Here is a 19,378-nt window from a genome sequence, read left to right as displayed (position 1 = left end):
TAGCTGTCAGAGTAGTGTACTGAGGTAATGGTGCTGCACTAGTGATGTAATGTTACATGTGTATATAAGATGTATGATATCCTGGTAATTAACTGTCAGAGTAGTGTACTGTAGTAATGGTGCTACACTAGTGATGTAATGTTACATGTGTATATAAGATGTATGATATCCCTGGTAATTAGCTGTCAGAGTAGTGTACTGTAGTAATAATGCTGCACTAGTGATGTAATGTTACATATGTATATAAGATGTATGCTATCCTGGTAATTAGCTGTCAGATTAGTGTACTGTAGTAATGGTGCTACACTAGTGCTGTAATGTTACATGTGTATATAAGATGTGTGATATCCTGGTAATTAGCTGTCAGAGTAGTGTACTGTAGTAATGGTGCCGCACTAGTGCTGTAATGTTACATGTGTATATAAGATGTATGATATCCTGGTAATTAGCTGTCCGAGCAGTGTACTGTAGTAATGGTGCTGCACTAGTGATGTAATATTACATGTGTATATAAGATGTATGATATCCTGGTAATTAGCTGTCAGAGTAGTGTACTGTAGTAATGGTGCCGCACTAGTGCTGTAATGTTACATGTGTATATAAGATGTATGATATCCGTGGTAATTAGCTGTCAGAGTAGTGTACTGTAGTAATGGTGCTACACTAGTGATGTAATGTTACATGTGTATATAAGATGTATGATATCCTGGTAATTAGCTGTCAGAGTAGTGTACTGTAGTAATGGTGCTGCACTAGTGATGTAATGTTACATGTGTATATAAGATGTATGATATCCCTGGTAATTAGCTGTCAGAGTAGTGTACTGTAGTAATAATGCTGCACTAGTGATGTAATGTTACATATGTATATAAGATGTATGCTATCCTGGTAATTAGCTGTCAGATTAGTGTACTGTAGTAATAATGCTGCACTAGTGATGTAATGTTACATATGTATATAAGATGTATGCTATCCTGGTAATTAGCTGTCAGAGTAGTGTACTGTAGTAATGGTGCTACACTAGTGCTGTAATGTTACATGTGTATATAAGATGTATGATATCCCTGGTAATTAGCTGTCAGAGTAGTGTACTGTAGTAATGGTGCTGCACTAGTGATGTAATGTTACATGTGTTTTTAAGATGTATGATATCCTGGTAATTAGCTGTCATAGTTTTGTACTGTAGTAATGGTGCTGCACTAGTGATGTAATGTTACATGTGTATATAAGATGTATGATATCCTGGTAATTAGCTGTCAGAGTAGTGTACTGTAGTAATGGTGCCGCACTAGTGATGTAATGTTACATGTGTATATAAGATGTATGATATCCTGGTAATTAGCTGTCAGAGTAGTGTACTGTAGTAATGGTGCTGCACTAGTGATGTAATGTTACATGTGTATATAAGATGTATGATATCCTGGTAATTAGCTGTCAGAGTAGTGTACTGTAGTAATGGTGCTGCACTAGTGATGTAATGTTACATGTGTATATAAGATGTATGATATCCTGGTAATTAGCTGTCAGAGTAGTGTACTGTAGTAATGGTGCTGCACTAGTGATGTAATGTTACATGTGTATATAAGATGTATGATATCCTGGTAATTAGCTGTCAGAGTAGTGTACTGTAGCAATGGTGCCGCACTAGTGCTGTATTGTTACATGTGTATATAAGATGTATGATATCCCTGGTAATTAGCTGTCAGAGTAGTGTACTGTAGTAATGGTGCTGCACTAGTGATGTAATGTTACATGTGTATATAAGATGTATGATATCCTGGTAATTAGCTGTCAGAGTAGTGTACTGTAGTAATGGTGCCGCACTAGTGATGTAATGTTACATGTGTATATAAGATGTATGATATCCTGGTAATTAGCTGTCAGAGTAGTGTACTGTAGTAATGGTGCCGCACTAGTGATGTAATGTTACATGTGTATATAAGGAGAGAGAATTGACAGCATAGGAAAGGAATGAGTTAAACATCTTGTGAGGGGTGGACCTAGCTGGAAGGAAAGTACAACCCTTTGGGAAAGGGGAGGGTTAGTATATATAGGGAAGGACAGACATCCTGGGGTATATTTACTAAGATTCGTAATTTCCGAAAATAGGTCAAAGTTCAATCACGAATGACATCGAGAGTGTAAAACTGCAACTTTTTGAATTTATTACGATGGATTTACTAAGCTGTCGTATTCGTGTTTTTCTTTTCTTCCGATGTCGATGTCATTCGTTTTTTTTTTCCTAATTTTACGGCAGTGATTAGCAAAACACTGCCGTTTTTTTTTACAATCAATCTCGGCCGGATCTGTGTGATCCGTGCTGGGGTTCTTTTTATTTTTTATTTTTAATTAAACAATGTAAAATCCCCCCAAAAAATGCGTGGGGTCCCCCCTCCTAAGCATAACCAGCCTCGGGCTCTTTGAGCCGATCCTGGTTGCAGAAATATGGGAAAAAAATGACAGGGGTTCCCCCATATTTAAGCAACCAGCATCGGGCTCTGCGCCTGGTCCTGGTCCCAAAAATACGGGGGACAAAAAGAGTAGGGGTCCCCCGTATTTTTAAAACCAGCACCGGGCTCCACTAGCTGGACAGATAATGCCACAGCCGGGGGTCACTTTTATATAGTGCCCTGCGGCCGTGGCATCAAAAATCCAACTAGTCACCCCTGGCCGGGGTACCATGGGGGAGTGGGGACCCCTTCAATCAAGGGGTCCCCCCCCCCCAGCCACCCAAGGGCCAGGGGTGAAGCCCGAGGCTGTCCCCCCCCATCCAATGGGCTGCGGATGGGGGGGCTGATAGCCTTTGTTGTAAAATAAAAGATATTGTTTTTAGTAGCAGTACTACAAGTCCCAGCAAGCCTCCCCCGCATGCTGGTACTTGGAGAACCACAAGTACCAGCATGCGGCGGAAAAACGGGCCCGCTGGTACCTGTAGTACTACCACTAAAAAAATACCCAAAAAAACACAAGACACACACACCGTGAAAGTATAATTTTATTACATACATACACACATACATACATACTTACCTTATGTTCCCACGCAGGTCGGTCCTCTTCTCCAGTAGAATCCAAGGGGTACCTGTTGAATAAATTCTACTCACGAGATCCAGGGGTCCAGGCTCCTCGGCAAATCCAGGGATAATCCACGTACTTGAATAAAACAAAAAAACGGTTGCCCGACCACGAACTGAAAGGTGACCCATGTTTGCACATGGGTCACCTTCCCACGAATGCCAGAAACCCACTTTGCCTTCTGGCTAAGTGGGTTTCTTCAGCCAATCAGGGAGTGCCACGTTGTAGCACTCTCCTGATCAGCTGTGTGCTGCTGTCCTCACTGACAGGCAGCACGCGGCAGTGTTACAATGTTGCGCCTATGCGCTACATTGTAACCAATGGTGGGAACTTTCTGCTCAGCGGTGACGTCACTTTAGGTCAACCGCAGGGCAGAAAGTTCCCACCATTGGTTACAATGTAGCGCATAGGCGCTACATTGTAACACTGCCGTGTGCTGCCTGTCAGTGAGGACAAGAGCACACAGCCGATCAGGAGGGTGCTACAACGTGGCACTCCCTGATTGGCTGAAGAAACCCACTTAGCCAGAAGGCAAAGTGGGTTTCTGGCATTCGTGGGAAGGTGACCCATGTGCAAACATGGGTCACCTTTCAGTTCGTGGTCGGGCAACCGTTTTTTTGTTTTATTCAAGTACGTGGATTATCCCTGGATTTGCCGAGGAGCCTGGACCCCTGGATCTCGTGAGTAGAATTTATTCAACAGGTACCCCTTGGATTCTACTGGAGAAGAGGACCGACCTGCGTGGGAACATAAGGTAAGTATGTATGTATGTGTGTATGTATGTAATAAAATTATACTTTCACGGTGTGTGTGTCTTGTGTTTTTTTGGGTATTTTTTTAGTGGTAGTACTACAGGCACCAGCGGGCCCGTTTTTCCGCCGCATGCTGGTACTTGTGGTTCTCCAAGTACCAGCATGCGGGGGAGGCTTGCTGGGACTTGTAGTACTGCTACTAAAAACAATATCTTTTATTTTACAACAAAGGCTATCAGCCCTCCCATCCGCAGCCCATTGGATGGGGGGGGACAGCCTCGGGCTTCACCCCTGGCCCTTGGGTGGCTGGGGGGGGGGGACCCCTTGATTGAAGGGGTTCCCACTCCCCCAGGGTACCCCGGCCAGGGGTGACTAGTTGGATTTTTGATGCCACGGCCGCAGGGCGCTGTATAAAAGTGACCCCCGGCTGTGGCATTATCTGTCCAGCTAGTGGAGCCCGGTGCTGGTTTTAAAAATACGGGGGACCCCTACTCTTTTTTCCCCCCGTATTTTTGGGACCAGGACCAGGCGCAGAGCCCGATGCTGGTTGCTTAAATATGGGGGAACCCCTGTCATTTTTTTCACCATATTTCTGCAACCAGGATCGGCTCAAAGAGCCCGAGGCTGGTTATGCTTAGGAGGGGGGACCCCACGCAATTTTTTTTGAAAAAATAAGCACTTTCCCACCCCTTCCCACTGATATACATGCACGGATCTCATGGATCCGTGCATGCCTATCCAATCACGAATAAAAAAAAAAGGTCTGTTTTTTTTTAGCACTTTTTTACGAGTTGTAATTTTTCACGGCAGTGTTTGTTCTTTTTTGGCTTTGCACTTCTTAGTAAATGACCGAGATTCATACTTAAACAGCCGCGTTTTGACCGATGGTGTATTCATTCGTAATTTTTTACCTGAACTTGCAAAAAATTACGAATGCCCTCATCACTGCCGTGATTAGTGTTTAGTAAATTACCGAGATTAACCGAGATGACACTTTGAAGAAAAAACGGCATCTCGGTCAAAATCGGGAGCTTAGTAAATATACCCCCCTGTCTCTCTCTTGTTGGTGAAATTGCCTTATGGGGTTGGGTGAGTGCTGCATAGCAGGCTTCCCAATTGTGATTGTTGTTTCCCATTTAATTTGGACTGCGAGCTCTCCCCTGCATTTCAAGGTGATTCTCCTTTAGATCACCTCAGCCTTCTCTCGACCATACAGCCCGCCCTCGTCGTTCCGCTGGGATCCCAGCCCGGCACCGCGCACCTGGCGGTGGGGCTGGGCCCGGGGAGGGGGTGGATGGCCTGGGGGACGGGGCCCCGTCCCCTGGGGCCTCCACAGGCTCGGGTGGTAGGCCGGAGGTTCGGGCAGGCCGCCCGGAGGTTGGAGGGCACATCCCTCACCTCCGAGCGCGGCATATGAGGTGTGGGTGTCGGGCGTTCGATGGCGCGCGCATGCGCCCGTCGGTGGAGCCGCTCTCGGCTCCCTTTATGTTCCTCTCGCAGTGTGGAGGGGCCAGGCGGGAGACGGCTGAGAGCCGCGCGAGGTCTGTCACTGGGCTTCGCGCGGCGGTTCAACAGGTATGCAGCCGGGAGCTCGCGGGCGGTGAAGCGGCGGGTCGCGCGCACGAGAGGCGCGCGCACCCATGCTTGCTTCCGGCCGCATCGTTCGCGCACGAGTGCGCGCAGCGGCGCCGCCAGCCTCCCTGTCTCCCCAACTCGCTTCCCTGCAGCCGGAGTCCGGCGGGGGGCGGGGGAGGGAGGGGAGGCAGCCCCCCCCGCATGTTGGCATGAGGCAGTACCCAAGAGGGCTGTGTGGGATGATGTTTTGCAGCAGATATAAGTGGGGGGGGCGGAGTATTTCAAGGAGAATTAGCGGGGCAAAGAGTCGGGGCGCGCACATGAGGTGCGCGCGAGCCTGTGCTCACGACGGTGGCGCCGTTCGCGCTCGTGCGCGCGCAGCAGTGCCGCAGGTCTCTCTGTCCCCTCAGGGCACTCCCCTAGAGCAGGAATCCAGCGGCTTGTGGGGGGACAGGGAATGGGTTAGTGGCCGCAGGGCTGCTGCGGCCGCTAACCGGTCTCGCCGCAGCTCCCTCCCAGCGGGCCGAGTGGCTCCGGTTTGCGGGGGGAGGGGGCGAGCGTAGCTTCAGGAAGCGAGGGCACCTACTGCCAGCCCTCCGATAGAGGCGAAGTTTTGGGGGGGATGGGTTCGCCATCGTTCAGGGGCGCACCCCTTTTCCCCGCCAAGGCAGACGGGACGGCAGGCGTCGGGGTCCCAGGTTCCGTTTGTCGGGCGTCCTGCGGGTAGGCGCGCGCGGGCCCCGGCTGGGGTTCCCTCGGTATCCGGCGCCGGGTTTTTTGGGGCGATCAGGACCCTCCGGAACGCTGGCGTCGGCATTGGCCACGGTGGTGGCGGCCTTGGGGCCGCTGGCCGCGGCTGCCTCTCCGGGGGTAGCTGCAAACTCTAGCACGCCGGCAGTGGTAGGTGCGTCCGGTGTGCGGGCGGCGCAGCGGGTTGCCCGCGCCTGCAGGGAGCTCTGGGTGGGCGACGTGGACCTGGATCATTGTCCCGGACGGGTCAGGCAGGGATGCGCGGCAGAGACGCCCTCCTCACGAGTTGCTCGGCATACGCCGTGAGTGCCTTCTGGGTCCTTCGCTCCTTTCTCTGCTGCAGGGGATCGCGGTGAAGTGGAGATGGCGGAGTCCGAAGAAGACGACGTCGGTTTTGCCACGCCGAAGGATACCGTGTCGGGGCAGTCGGCGATATCAGGTGAGGTGGTACGGTCGGTATCGGACTCCTACACGAGCTCTAGTCCTCGTAGTTCTGCTTCTTCCTCCTCTTCGGCTTCTCTGTCGTCGCCGGCGTCTGACGTTAGTAGTACGACTGGGGCGAAGAAGCGGGCGACGAAATTCGCCAAGAGGGCGGCGGGACGGCAGAAGAGGCGGAGGATGCGCAGACGGCTGAGCGAGGAAGCTCGCAGGGCTAAGAAACGCCGTGATTTCCCCGGGGGTTCGCTGCGACTACACGGCAGTTATGCGTGGGCTGAGGGATAGCTGCCGTAGGAAGATTTACGGGGATTTTGTTGTTTGTGTTTGTTTTGGCAAAGGATGCGAGGAGGGAGTATAGGGCGGTGGCTGCAAAGAAGGGCAGCGGGGTCTTCGCGGCTTGTTACCTGGAGGATAGACCGGACGAGCGCATGAACATAGTTCGGTACCTGCATCTCATACACGGCATGCAGCGCACATCTTCGGGCTCCGAGTGGCGTCGATATGTCCAGGAATTCAGGGAGAAGCAGGACGGGTTGCAAGTCATGGACTTTGGGTGTAAGGACGTGGAAGTCTGGCTCAAGGTCACTCGGGCTTCGCAACAGGCTAAGGAGCCACGGAACGCGGAGGCGGACGGGCACCGCGCAGGGTCGCCTGCCCTGGGGTCCAGCGCAGACGGCGGTTCGGCCAAGCCAGGTAGGTCGGACGCCGTGCAGGGGGGCAAGACGCCGCATCTAGGAAATGTTTCGCGTTTAACAACGCGGCCTATTCCCTCGGCAAGCAGCGTCGTTTTTCGCCACTCGTGCTTGCAATGTGGCGGATCCCACCCAGCCTCCTCTTGTTTCAAGGGCAGGCGTCAGGGGGCCTGGGGTAAGCAAAATTACCCGAGACAGGCCTGGGGCGGGAGCGCTCCGCAGAGCTCCAACGCAGATTAATTTGGAGACGATGGGCCGGTGGTTGGATTGGTATCCAAATAGGGCGGATGCAAGATTTTTGTTTCCGGTGTTCGTTTGGTTTCGCTTGCCTGTTGCGAGCGAGGTGCGGTGCGGGCCCAGTGGAACCTCCGTTTTATGGGTTGCCGGATTGGGGCGGAGTATTGCATTGACAAAGGTCTGCCGATGGTTGTTTCGTTTCATGCTCAATTTTCGAGCGGTTTAGTACGTTTTACATTGGTGCGTGCAGTCGTCGTCGGGGGGTCAGGGGGTTGCCCATTACCTCGATGACTTACGGTGCGCGGGTCGGCATATTCCTTACAGTGCGGTGACTTGCTCGTCAGCATCCGAGCGCGGTTTTTCAACTTCGGCGTTCCTGTGGCCGAGGATAAAACAGAGGGCCCGGCCTCCTGTTTGTCCTTTTTTGGAGATAGAGATTGACACAGTGGCAGGATCGTGTCGGCAGCCTCGGAGCAAGGGGTGAAGCTCCGCGACGCTAGTTGCTGGTTTGAGGGGTCGCGTTAGGTCACACTGCGGCAGGCGCAGTCCTTGCTGGGCATGGTGAACTCGCTTGTCGCGTAATCCCGATGGGCGAGGGTTTTCTGCCGGAAGTTAGAAAAGGCTACTGCGGGGTGTGCCAGACCACCCGTTTCGTGCATTTGTACTCAGAGATTAAGACGGATTTGGCCGTATGGGCCTCGTGCCTGGAGGACTTCAACGGGGCGTGTTTATGGCAGGCCCCTATAGTAGGCAGCGCTAGGTTGCAGCTGTTCACCAATGCAACGTGTGCCTCTGGATTCGATTACTATCTGGAGGGATTTTGGTGCGCGGCCTCCGTGGCCGGCGGAATGACATCGAGAAGGTTTAACGAAGGACCTTTGCTGCTGGAGCTTTTCCCCATTATCGTGGCGCTGGAGGTATGGGGCGATCGGCTGGCTCATCGCAGCATCTTGGTTAGATGTGACAATCCGGCAGTGGCGCATGCGATAAATAATCAGAGGCGAAGTCGCTGGTAGTTTCTGTGGGTGCTGGGGCATTTGCCGTTGGCAGGCCTACGTCGGAACGGGTGGTTCCGCGCGCAGCATGTGCCTGGGCTGGATAACGGAATTTCCAACGCTCTGTCACGAGGGCAGTGGGAAAGTGTTTGTTGGTTGGCACCGGAGGCCGACGAACATGGTGTTCAGTTTCCCGGTTATGTTGGGAGGTGATCGGGACGGATTGGAGGGTCTTGCGTTGCGGTCAGTCGCGCCAGCCACGCTTAAGCCGCAAGCTTGGAGCGAGTAGGAGGAGTTTGTTTAAGGACGAATTCAGCAAGGTAAGAGCGGGCATCGGAGGATGTTTTCTTTTATTTGGCAGCTGTATGTTTCGGGTAGGTCCAGAGCGGTGGTATCCCGGTACTTAGCCAGGATTTCGTTTTTAGCAGAATAAAGGGCGTCCCCGACGTGGCTAAGAGCGGGATTCTGTTGAAGGCGATGAAAGGATGGGCGCGAGTCGCGCAGACGCCGCCTGACAGGAGGATGCCCATTGAGGCGGCCTTGTTGCTGGATGTCATCAGGGCGGTTACAGGTGTCGCGTCGTCCATGTTTCGAATTGCGGTTGTTCTTCATTTTGGCGTGCTCAATGGCTTACCACGGGGCTTTTAGGCTTTCGGAACTGGTAGCGCCTTCTAAGCGAGGGGATTCGCGCATGCTGGTCGGGGACGTGGTGGTGGGTGAGAAGTCCTTGCTTTGCAGATTGCGGCGCTCTAAGACGGACCAAGTGGGGAGAGGTCAATGGGTCACCTTGGTTCCGGCTCTTGAGGAGAGCATTTGCCCAGTGAGGTTGGCAGTGCAATATGAGGTAGTACGACCCGACGGTCGGGGGTCATAGCCGCTGCACTATGACGGGCTGCCGGTGACGGAGTATCTATTTCATGGGATGCTGGGTCGCTGTCTTGCAAGCTTGGGCCTTCCACCCGCTGCGTTCGGGACGCATTCCTTCCGCATAGGGGCTGCGACGTTGGCTGCGGCGACGGGATTTTACATGGCTGAGATCCAGGCGGTGGGGCGATGGAAGTCGTCAAGTTACAGACAGTATATGCGCCCCGTTGCATGAGATGTTAGCTCGCGCGTACTTGTGTGTCAATTCCAGTCGTTTAATCATGTTAGTACAGTTCAGTACGTTATGGTGTTGTGCGTTTGTTTGTCTTCCCCTTTTTATCCTACTCAGGGATTAGCTACTCGCCGTTGCTGGCATGAGCCGGCAGCGGGGGTCTGGAGTTATTTTGCAATTTTTTGCCTGACTTGACAGACTGAATTCTAATCCACAATTCGGCTAATCTGTTTTTTAATCAGAGTCCCTCAGCAGGTCTTTATGCTTTCACCTCCAGCTGAGTTATTACATGTTTTACCCCTTCCCTCCCCCCCCCCCTTTTTGTTTGTTATTTTCATCTTTCCCATTTGTGTGTTCATGTTAGGCTTCAAATTGGCTGATTGCTCGTGCAGATCGGCTAGGCCGAGACTGCTGCAATATACGACAGCAAAATGTTTCTTTTTGGCAGATCCTTCAGGTTAATACAGTAAATTAAACAATGGTATAGATGATTAGTAACCACTTTTACCCCCTTTTCCTCCTCTTCAGGTTGGTTGGAAGATGACTTGCCTATTTTGGTGGTTGGCCACTCTTATGTGTATTGGGCCGCCCAGTTTTGGCCTCGCAGGGGGCACAGATGTTTCCTAGGGCTCGAGAAGTTAGTTGGCTTGGTTGGCAAGGGATGATGTGGACGGAGTGGAGAAGTAGACTAGTGAGTCAGGCCAGCAAGCATGTTAGCCCTAGGGTGTTGGTTGTCCATTGAGGTGGCAACGACCTGGGGAAGAGGACTTCTTTGGAGATGCGGTGGGCCATGATACAGGATCTGGCAATTTTGGCCGCAGCAGTGGACCAGTTGTATATTGGTGTTCTCCTTGATGGTGCCAAGGTTGAGTTGGCAAGGTGTGGCGGACGGTCACGAAATTGAGGAGGCCACGCAGAAGGGGAATGGACCACTTGTATATATTGGTGTTCTTCTTGATGGTGCCAAGGTTGAGTTGGCAAGGTGTGACGGACGGTCGCGAAATTGAGGAGGCCAGGCAAAAGGTGAATGGGGCGGTGGCGAAGTGGGTTGTCCCACGGAGGCCAAGTGGTTCGCCACCCTAGGATGCGGTTCAGAGACAAGTCACCTTTTTCGGCCTGATGGGGTGCATCTATCCAATGAGGGGATGATGTTTTTTCCTGGAGGATCTGTTCCTAGTGTTGCTGGAGTTAGGGTGAGGTTATGGTGGCGGTGCGAAGACTCTGGGAAGGAGTCTTTCGCTGTTGGCGGAAAAGAACGGCAGTTGGTGGTTGTATGGTAAGCTGTAGTGATTTACAGTTTGATTTGGTTTAGGTGCACTCACCTCCATCGACTTATTGGCCGCTTGACCACCCGTCCGGGAAGGCAGCGGCAGGGCACCCAGGAGCGGTGGGTAGTCACTGTGGGGGTGGAGTTGTCACCTATTACCGGTTTTTGATAGTTGTAGTAAAATTAGGATGGTTTCGAATTTTTAGTATTTTACGGTTCATTTAGGTTAGTAGAGCCGTTCTTTTTTCTGCCACCATATGCCGGCTGTATCGGCATCTTAACAAAGTTTTCATTTACAGGTTTGCTATGGTTAGGGTCAAATAAATAGCTAGCAATTTTTCTGCCAAATTCAAGTCTCCGTGTCTTTATTTATTGGTTTTAGAGGTAACGAATGCTTTACTTGGAATGAACGGGTCCACCAAATGTCACTAGGATGTTTAGGAGAGAGAATTGACAGCATAGGAAAGGAATGAGTTAAACATCTTGTGAGGGGTGGACCTAGCTGGAAGGAAAGTACAGCCCTTTGGGAAAGGGGAGGGTTAGTATATATAGGGAAGGACAGACATCTTGTCTCTCTCTTGTTGGTGAAATTGCCTTCCCGCCCTCCCGCCCTGTTGGTAAAGGTTTCTGGCACGGAGTGCCTTGGCATTAAATTGTTGGCTGGTTTTATCGTTGGCTATTTATTGGCGGAAAAGAACGGCAGTTGGTGGTTGTATGGTAAGCTGTAGTGATTTACAGTTTGATTTGGTTTAGGTGCACTCACCTCCATCGACTTATTGGCCGCTTGACCACCCGTCCGGGAAGGCAGCGGCAGGGCACCCAGGAGCGGTGGGTAGTCACTGTGGGGGTGGAGTTGTCACCTATTACCGGTTTTTGATAGTTGTAGTAAAATTAGGATGGTTTCGAATTTTTAGTATTTTACGGTTAATTTAGGTTAGTAGAGCCGTTCTTTTTGCTGCCACCATATGCCGGCTGTATCGGCATCTTAACAAAGTTTTCATTTACAGGTTTGCTATGGTTAGGGTCAAATAAATAGCTAGCAATTTTTCTGCCAAATTCAAGTCTCCGTGTCTTTATTTATTGGTTTTAGAGGTAACGAATGCTTTACTTGGAATGAACGGGTCCACCAAATGTCACTAGGATGTTTAGATGTATGATATCCTGGTAATTAGCTGTCAGAGTAGTGTACTGTAGTAATGGTGCCGCACTAGTGATGTAATGTTACATGCGCATATAAGATGTATGATATCCTGGTAATTATCTGTCAGAGTAGTGTACTGTAGTAATGGTGCCGCACTAGTGATGTAATGTTACATGTGTATAAGATGTATGATATCCCTGGTAATTAGCTGTCAGAGTAGTGTACTGTAGTAATGGTGCTGCACTAGTGATGTAATGTTACATGTGTATATAAGATGTAAGATATCCCTGGTAATTAGCTGCCAGAGTAGTGTACTGTAGTAATGGTGTGCACTAGTGATGTAATGTTACATGTGTATATAAGATGTATGATATCCTGGTAATTAGCTGTCAGAGTAGTGTACTGTAGTAATGGTGCCGCACTAGTGATGTAATGTTACATGTGTATATAAGATGTATGATATCCCTGGTAATTAGCTGTCAGAGTAGTGTACTGTAGTAATGGTGCCGCACTAGTGATATAATGTTACATGTGTATATAAGATGTATGATATCCTGGTAATTAGCTGTCAGAGTAGTGTACTGTAGTAATGGTGTTGCACTAGTGCTGTAATGTTACATGTGTATATAAGATGTGTGATATCCCTGGTAATTAGCTGTCAGAGTAGTGTACTGTAGTAATGGTGTTGCACTAGTGATGTAATGTTACATGTGTATATAAGATGTATGATATCCTGGTAATTAGCTGTCAGAGTAGTGTACTGTAGTAATGGTGTTGCACTAGTGATGTAATGTTACATGTGTATATAAGATGTATGATATCCTGGTAATTAGCTGTCAGAGTAGTGTACTGTAGTAATGGTGTTGCACTAGTGATGTAATGTTACATGTGTATATAAGATGTATGATATCCTGGTAATTAGCTGTCAGAGTAGTGTACTGTAGTAATGGTGCTGCACTAGTGATGTAATGTTACATGTGTATATAAGATGTATGATATCCTGGTAATTAGCTGTCAGAGTAGTGTACTGTAGTAATGGTGCCGCACTAGTGATGTAATGTTACATGTGTATATAAGATGTATGATATCCCTGGTAATTAGCTGTCAGAGTAGTGTACTGTAGTAATGGTGTTGCACTAGTGATGTAATGTTACATGTGTATATAAGATGTATGATATCCCTGGTAATTAGCTGTCAGAGTAGTGTACTGTAGTAATGGTGCTGCACTAGTGATGTAATGTTACATGTGTATATAAGATGTATGATATCCTGGTAATTAGCTGTCAGAGTAGTATACTGTAGTAATGGTGTTGCACTAGTGATGTAATGTTACATGTGTATATAAGATGTATGATATACCTGGTAATTAGCTGTCAGAGTAGTGTACTGTAGTAATGGTGCCACACTAGTGATGTAATGTTACATGTGTATATAAGATGTATGATATCCCTGGTAATTAGCTGTCAGAGTAGTGTACTGTAGTAATGGTGCCACACTAGTGATGTAATGTTACATGTGTATATAAGATGTATGATATCCCTGGTAATTAGCTGTCAGAGTAGTGTACTGTAGTAATGGGGCCGCACTAGTGATATAATGTTACATGTGTATATACGATGTATTATATCCTGGTAATTAGCTGTCAGAGTAGTGTACTGTAGTAATGGTGTTGCACTAGTGATGTAATGTTACATGTGTATATAAGATGTATGATATCCCTGGTAATTAGCTGTCAGAGTAGTGTACTGTAGTAATGGTGCTGCACTAGTGATGTAATGTTACATGTGTATATAATATGTATGATATCCTGGTAATTAGCTGTCAGAGTAGTGTACTGTAGTAATGGTGCTGCACTAGTGCTGTAATGTTACATGTGTATATAAGATGTATGATATCCCTGGTAATTAGCTGTCAGAGTAGTGTACTGTAGTAATGGTGCCGCACTAGTGATGTAATGTTACATGTGTATATAAGATGTATTATATCCTGGTAATTAGCAGTCAGAGTAGTGTACTGTAATAATGGTGTTGCACTAGTGATGTAATGTTACATGTGTATATAAGATGTATGATATCCTGGTAATTAGCTGTCAGAGTAGTGTACTGTAGTAATGGTGCTGCACTAGTGATGTAATGTTACATGTGTATATAAGATGTATGATATCCTGGTAATTAGCTGTCAGAGTAGTGTACTGTAGTAATGGTGCTGCACTAGTGATGTAATGTTACATGTGTATATAAGATGTGTGATATCCCTGGTAATTAGCTGTCAGAGTAGTGTACTGTAGTAATGGTGCTGCACTAGTGATGTAATGTTACATGTGTATATAAGATGTGTGATATCCCTGGTAATTAGCTGTCAGAGTAGTGTACTGTAGTAATGGTGCTGCACTAGTGATGTAATGTTACATGTGTATATAAGATTTATGATATCCTGGTACTTACCTGTCAGAGTAGTGTACTGTAGTAATGGTGCTGCACTAGTGATGTAATGTTACATGTGTATATAAGATGTATGATATCCTGGTAATTAGCTGTCAGAGTAGTGTACTGTAGTAATGGTGCTGCACTAGTGATGTAATGTTACATGTGTATATAAGATGTGTGATATCCCTGGTAATTAGCTGTCAGAGTAGTGTACTGTAGTAATGGTGCTGCACTAGTGATGTAATGTTACATGTGTATATAAGATGTATTATATCCTGGTAATTAGCTGTCAGAGTAGTGTACTGTAGTAATGGTGTTGCACTAGTGATGTAATGTTACATGTGTATATAAGATGTATGATATCCTGGTAATTAGCTGTCAGAGTAGTGTACTGTAGTAATGGTGTTGCACTAGTGATGTAATGTTACATGTGTATATAAGATGTATGATATCCCTGGTAATTAGCTGTCAGAGTAGTGTACTGTAGTAATGGTGCTGCACTAGTGATGTAATGTTACATGTGTATATAAGATGTATGATATCCTGGTAATTAGCTGTCAGAGTAGTGTACTGTAGTAATGGTGCTGCACTAGTGATGTAATGTTACATGTGTATATAAGATGTATGATATCCCTGGTAATTAGCTGTCAGAGTAGTGTACTGTAGTAATGGTGAAGCACTAGTGATGTAATGTTACATGTGTATATAAGATGTGTGATATCCCTGGTAATTAGCTGTCAGAGTAGTGTACTGTAGTAATGGTGTTGCACTAGTGATGTAATGTTACATGTGTATATAAGATGTATGATATCCTGGTAATTAGCTGTCAGAGTAGTGCACTGTAGTAATAATGCTGCACTAGTACTGTAATATAAGATGTGTATATATCCTTACTGTAACCTCTGTAATCACTGATCTTGTTCTTTCTCACATAATAGAACCGATGCCGGTGACATCACTGATAAATGGTCCATCTTCCATGGTCTCTGTGCCTCTGTTCTGGAGTAGACCCGCTGAGTATAGTAGCTCTTACACCTACAGAATCCAGACAAACGTCATATCACCAGCTGCAATGATATATAATACAATAGTGACAAATGAATCAGCTACAATAGTGAATCTAACAGCAGGAGTAACGTATACATTCATGGTATATACAAGAGCTGGTGATAATGTCACTGAGTCTGACCCTGTGTCACTAACTACCTGCACAGGTGAGTACAGTCCTGAACATAAAAACAAGGGATTCCGCAGATAGTTCTTCTTGGGATGTGACCTGTTTGTTTTTACGGGCACACGTGTTGGTTAGCTTGTTGTGACAGGAACGCCAGCATGGCAAGTACAATGTAGTGATTGGAGGTATAGACCAGACACAGGTATTCCTGGAAGCTCCTGGCTGGGTACAGTCTGGAGCCCCTCATTCTGTGCCCAAGTGTTAGTCACCCTCACCCAAAGTAGACTTTAGTATGGTCAAAGACAATCTTGGGCAGTATGACCACCTTTGAGCTGCAGGAGTAAAGGTGAACTGGGTCTTTAATTAATTTGATATAGCTTCCAATCTACTACTGGACTCATAGCAAATTTCCATGCTCTGTTCTACTGAGGCCTGTCCTTGGAAGGATGGAACATCAGGGTTCAGTCCATCTATACCGCGGCTGTGGCTTACGTCATTCTCAAGGGAACACCAAGCATGTCCAGATAATCATGGACATGCTTTGGGTTGAGTGACACATTTAGGCCGTTGCATGCAATGGTCCTCCTGAGAGTGGATTTCTGGAGAGCAGACTTTCTCAGAGCATAATCCGTTCACCCTGGAGTCTGGTCTCTCCATCTATCCACCACCTGTGGAAAGCCCTCTGGGTGGTTTGGATCTGTTTTCTACATTGGCAGTTTGGTTTCAGCCCTTTAGGGTTTTCTATGTGAGAATTGTCTCTCCTCTTGCATGAAGGGCAGCCCTTCTGAGAAGTTGTGTTGCTTGTTCAGCATTCAGTCCTCCCCCTTGTTACTCCTTGTGATTTTCACCTGGTGCTGACAGCTCTGCAGTGAATGCTTGGATCCATTTTTATCTCAGGATATTGGATTTGTGTGTTTTAGCCTGATATAGGTCCAATAAGAGAGGGCTATGCCTTTATTTAGATCTTCTTGTGATCTAGGTCCAATGGACACTGGTTTGATGCAAATAGATGACCCTTTGGTTATGTACCCATAGTCTATTTCAGGTAAATGACTTAGGTCACTGGTCAGGCTTGAGAGCACATTGGCCTGTTCTTGATCTTGTGAGGGTGTATTCCACAGTTTTTGTTAGATTTATCATGGGAGACATGGCCTGGCACCTTTGCTGAGTGGCTGACACAGATGGCCAGTTAGTCTTTGGTGCAAACCTTTAGCATGTTTTATAGCTTTGCTGTTTGGCATCCAAAAGCTTTGGATGTTTCCAATATTCAAAGTTTTAGTTTATTGTCATCAGCCAAAACAAATTGACAGACAAAATTACAAAAGTACATAGCACCCAATAGCGGACAGCACAAATCATAACATACGTAAAAACACATAAAAATAATACACTCACACATTTAACATCCGTACTGCAGATGGTAAAAAACTATTTCGAAAAGCGACTGGTACGCACTAGCAAAGTTCGGAACCTCTTTTGGGATGGGAGTTCGACAAAAACGAGTTTTATGGTAAGAACTTACCTTTGTTAAAACTCTTTCTGCAAGGTACACTGGGCTCCACAAGGAATGGACAATGGGGTGTAGAGTAGGATCTTGATCCGAAGCACCAACAGGCTCAAAAGCTTTGACCTTCTTCCCAAGATGCATAGTGCCGCCTCCTATATCATCCCGCCTCCGTGCACAGGAGCTCAGTTTTGTTAACCAGCCCAATGCAGTAGCAAGTAAAAGAGACTACAACTGCCAGTTGCCACAAACACCACACTCATCCGACAGGAGAAGTGTCATCGGCTAATGCCATACCAACCAAAAGAAGCTAAGTGCGTCAGGGTGGGCGCCTTGTGGAGCCCAGTGTACCTCACAGAAAGAGTTTTAACAAAGGTAAGTTCTTACCATAAAACTCGTTTTCTGCTGCGGGGTACACTGGGCTCCACAAGGAATGGACAATGGGGATGTCCTAAAGCAGTTCCTTATGGGAGGGGACGCACTGTAGCGGGCACAAGAACCTTGCGTCCAAAGGAAGCATCCTGGGAAGCGGCAGTATCGAAGGCATAGAACCTTATGAACGTGTTCACAGAGGACCACATAGCCGCCTTGCACAATTGTTTAAGGGTCGCACCACGTTGGGCCGCCCAAGAAGGTCCAACAGACCGAGTAGAATGGGCCTTAATGTGATCAGGAGCAGAGAGACCAGCCTACACATAAGCATGTGCAATCACCATTCTTATCCATCTGGCCAGAGTTTGCTTGTGAGCAGGCCAGCCACGTTTGTGAAACCCAAACACAACAAAAAGAGAATCAGATTTCCTAATAGGAGCAGTTCTCTTCACATAGATACGGAGAACCCGTACCACATCCAAAGACCGCTCTTTGGGAGACAGATCAGGAGAAACAAGTGCCGGCACTACAATCTCCTGATTAAGGTGGAACGAAGAAACCACCTTAGGTAGATAGCCGGGACGAGTCCTAAGAACCGCCCGGTCGCGGTGAAATATCAGATATGGGGAACTACAGAACAAGGCACCCAAATCCGACATTCTTCTAGCTGAGGCAATAGCCAGCAGAAACACCACCTTAAGGGAAAGCCACTTAAGGTCAGCTGAACCAAGAGGTTCAAATGGAGGCTCTTGTAACGTCTCCAAAACCACCGACAAGTCCCAAGGAGCCACAGGCGGGACATAGGGAGGTAGGACACGCAACACACCCTGAGTGAAAGTATGAACATCAGGTAAAGTCGCAATTTTTCTCTGAAACCACACCGACAAGGCAGAAATATGAACCTTGAGGGAGACCAGACGCAGGCCTAAATCTAGGCCTTGCTGCAGAAAAGCCAAAAGTTTGGCTGTACTAAACTTGGAAGCGTCATAATTGTTAGATGCGCACCAAACAAAGTAGGAATGCCAGACCCTATGATAAATCCGAGCAGAAGCCGGTTACCGAGCCCGCAACATAGTTTTAATGACCCCTTCAGAAAACCCTTTAGCCCGCAAGACGGAGGCTTCAAGAGCCACGCCGTCAAAGACAGCCGGGCCAGGTCCTGGTAGACACAGGGGCCCTGAACGAGGAGGTCTGGGCATTGTGGAAGTAGAATTGGACGCTCTGACGATAGGCCCTGCAGGTCTGAGAACCAGTGCCGTCTGGGCCACGCTGGAGCTATGAGAAGCAGATTTCCTTTTTCTTGCTCGAACTTCCGAATTACCCTGGGCAGGAGTGACACCGGAGGGAACACATACGGCAGCCGAAACCTCCACGACACCGCCGGCGCATCCACGAATGCTGCTTAAGGATCCCTTGTCCTTGCTCCGAAGATCGGAACCTTGTGATTGTGTCGAGATGCCATCAGATCCACATCTGGAAGACCCCACTTTTCCACGAGGAGTTGAAACACTTCTGGATGGAGGCCCCACTCACCGGCATGCACGTCCTGATGACTGAGAAAGTCCGCTTCCCAATTCAGGACTCTCGGAATGAATATTGCCGATATGGCCGGTAGATGGCATTCTGCCCAACGTAGAATCCGTGAGACTTCCTTCATTGCCAAACGGCTTCTAGTGCCACCTTGATGATTTATGTAAGCCACTGTAGTGGCGTTGTCCAACTGTACTTGAACAGGACGGTTCTGAATTAAATGCTGGGCCAGGTTTCACGCATTGAAGACCGCCCGCAATTCCAGAATGTTGATCGAGAGGAGAGATTCCTCCTTGGTCCACTGACCCTGAAGGGAGTGTTGCTCCAGTACCGCGCCCCAACCTCTTAGACTGG

The 19,378-nt window shown here is 47.8% G+C and overlaps 1 protein-coding gene across 1 annotated transcript in view; it reads left to right on the top strand.

Annotated features, from left to right (window-relative positions):
- The window catches only part of LOC134968623 (mucin-19-like), a 517,580-nt gene that overhangs the window by 433,829 nt on the left and 64,373 nt on the right, over positions 1-19,378 (top strand). The window contains exon 58 of the mRNA XM_063944156.1: positions 15,383-15,658. Within this exon, the coding sequence (XP_063800226.1) occupies positions 15,383-15,658 (276 nt within the window). The remainder of the gene's footprint in view (positions 1-15,382; positions 15,659-19,378) is intronic.

This window comes from Pseudophryne corroboree, chromosome 11, assembly GCF_028390025.1.
Source record: "Pseudophryne corroboree isolate aPseCor3 chromosome 11, aPseCor3.hap2, whole genome shotgun sequence".
Classification (NCBI taxonomy): Eukaryota; Metazoa; Chordata; class Amphibia; order Anura; family Myobatrachidae; genus Pseudophryne; species Pseudophryne corroboree.
This window is presented reverse-complemented; position numbering and strand designations above follow the sequence as displayed.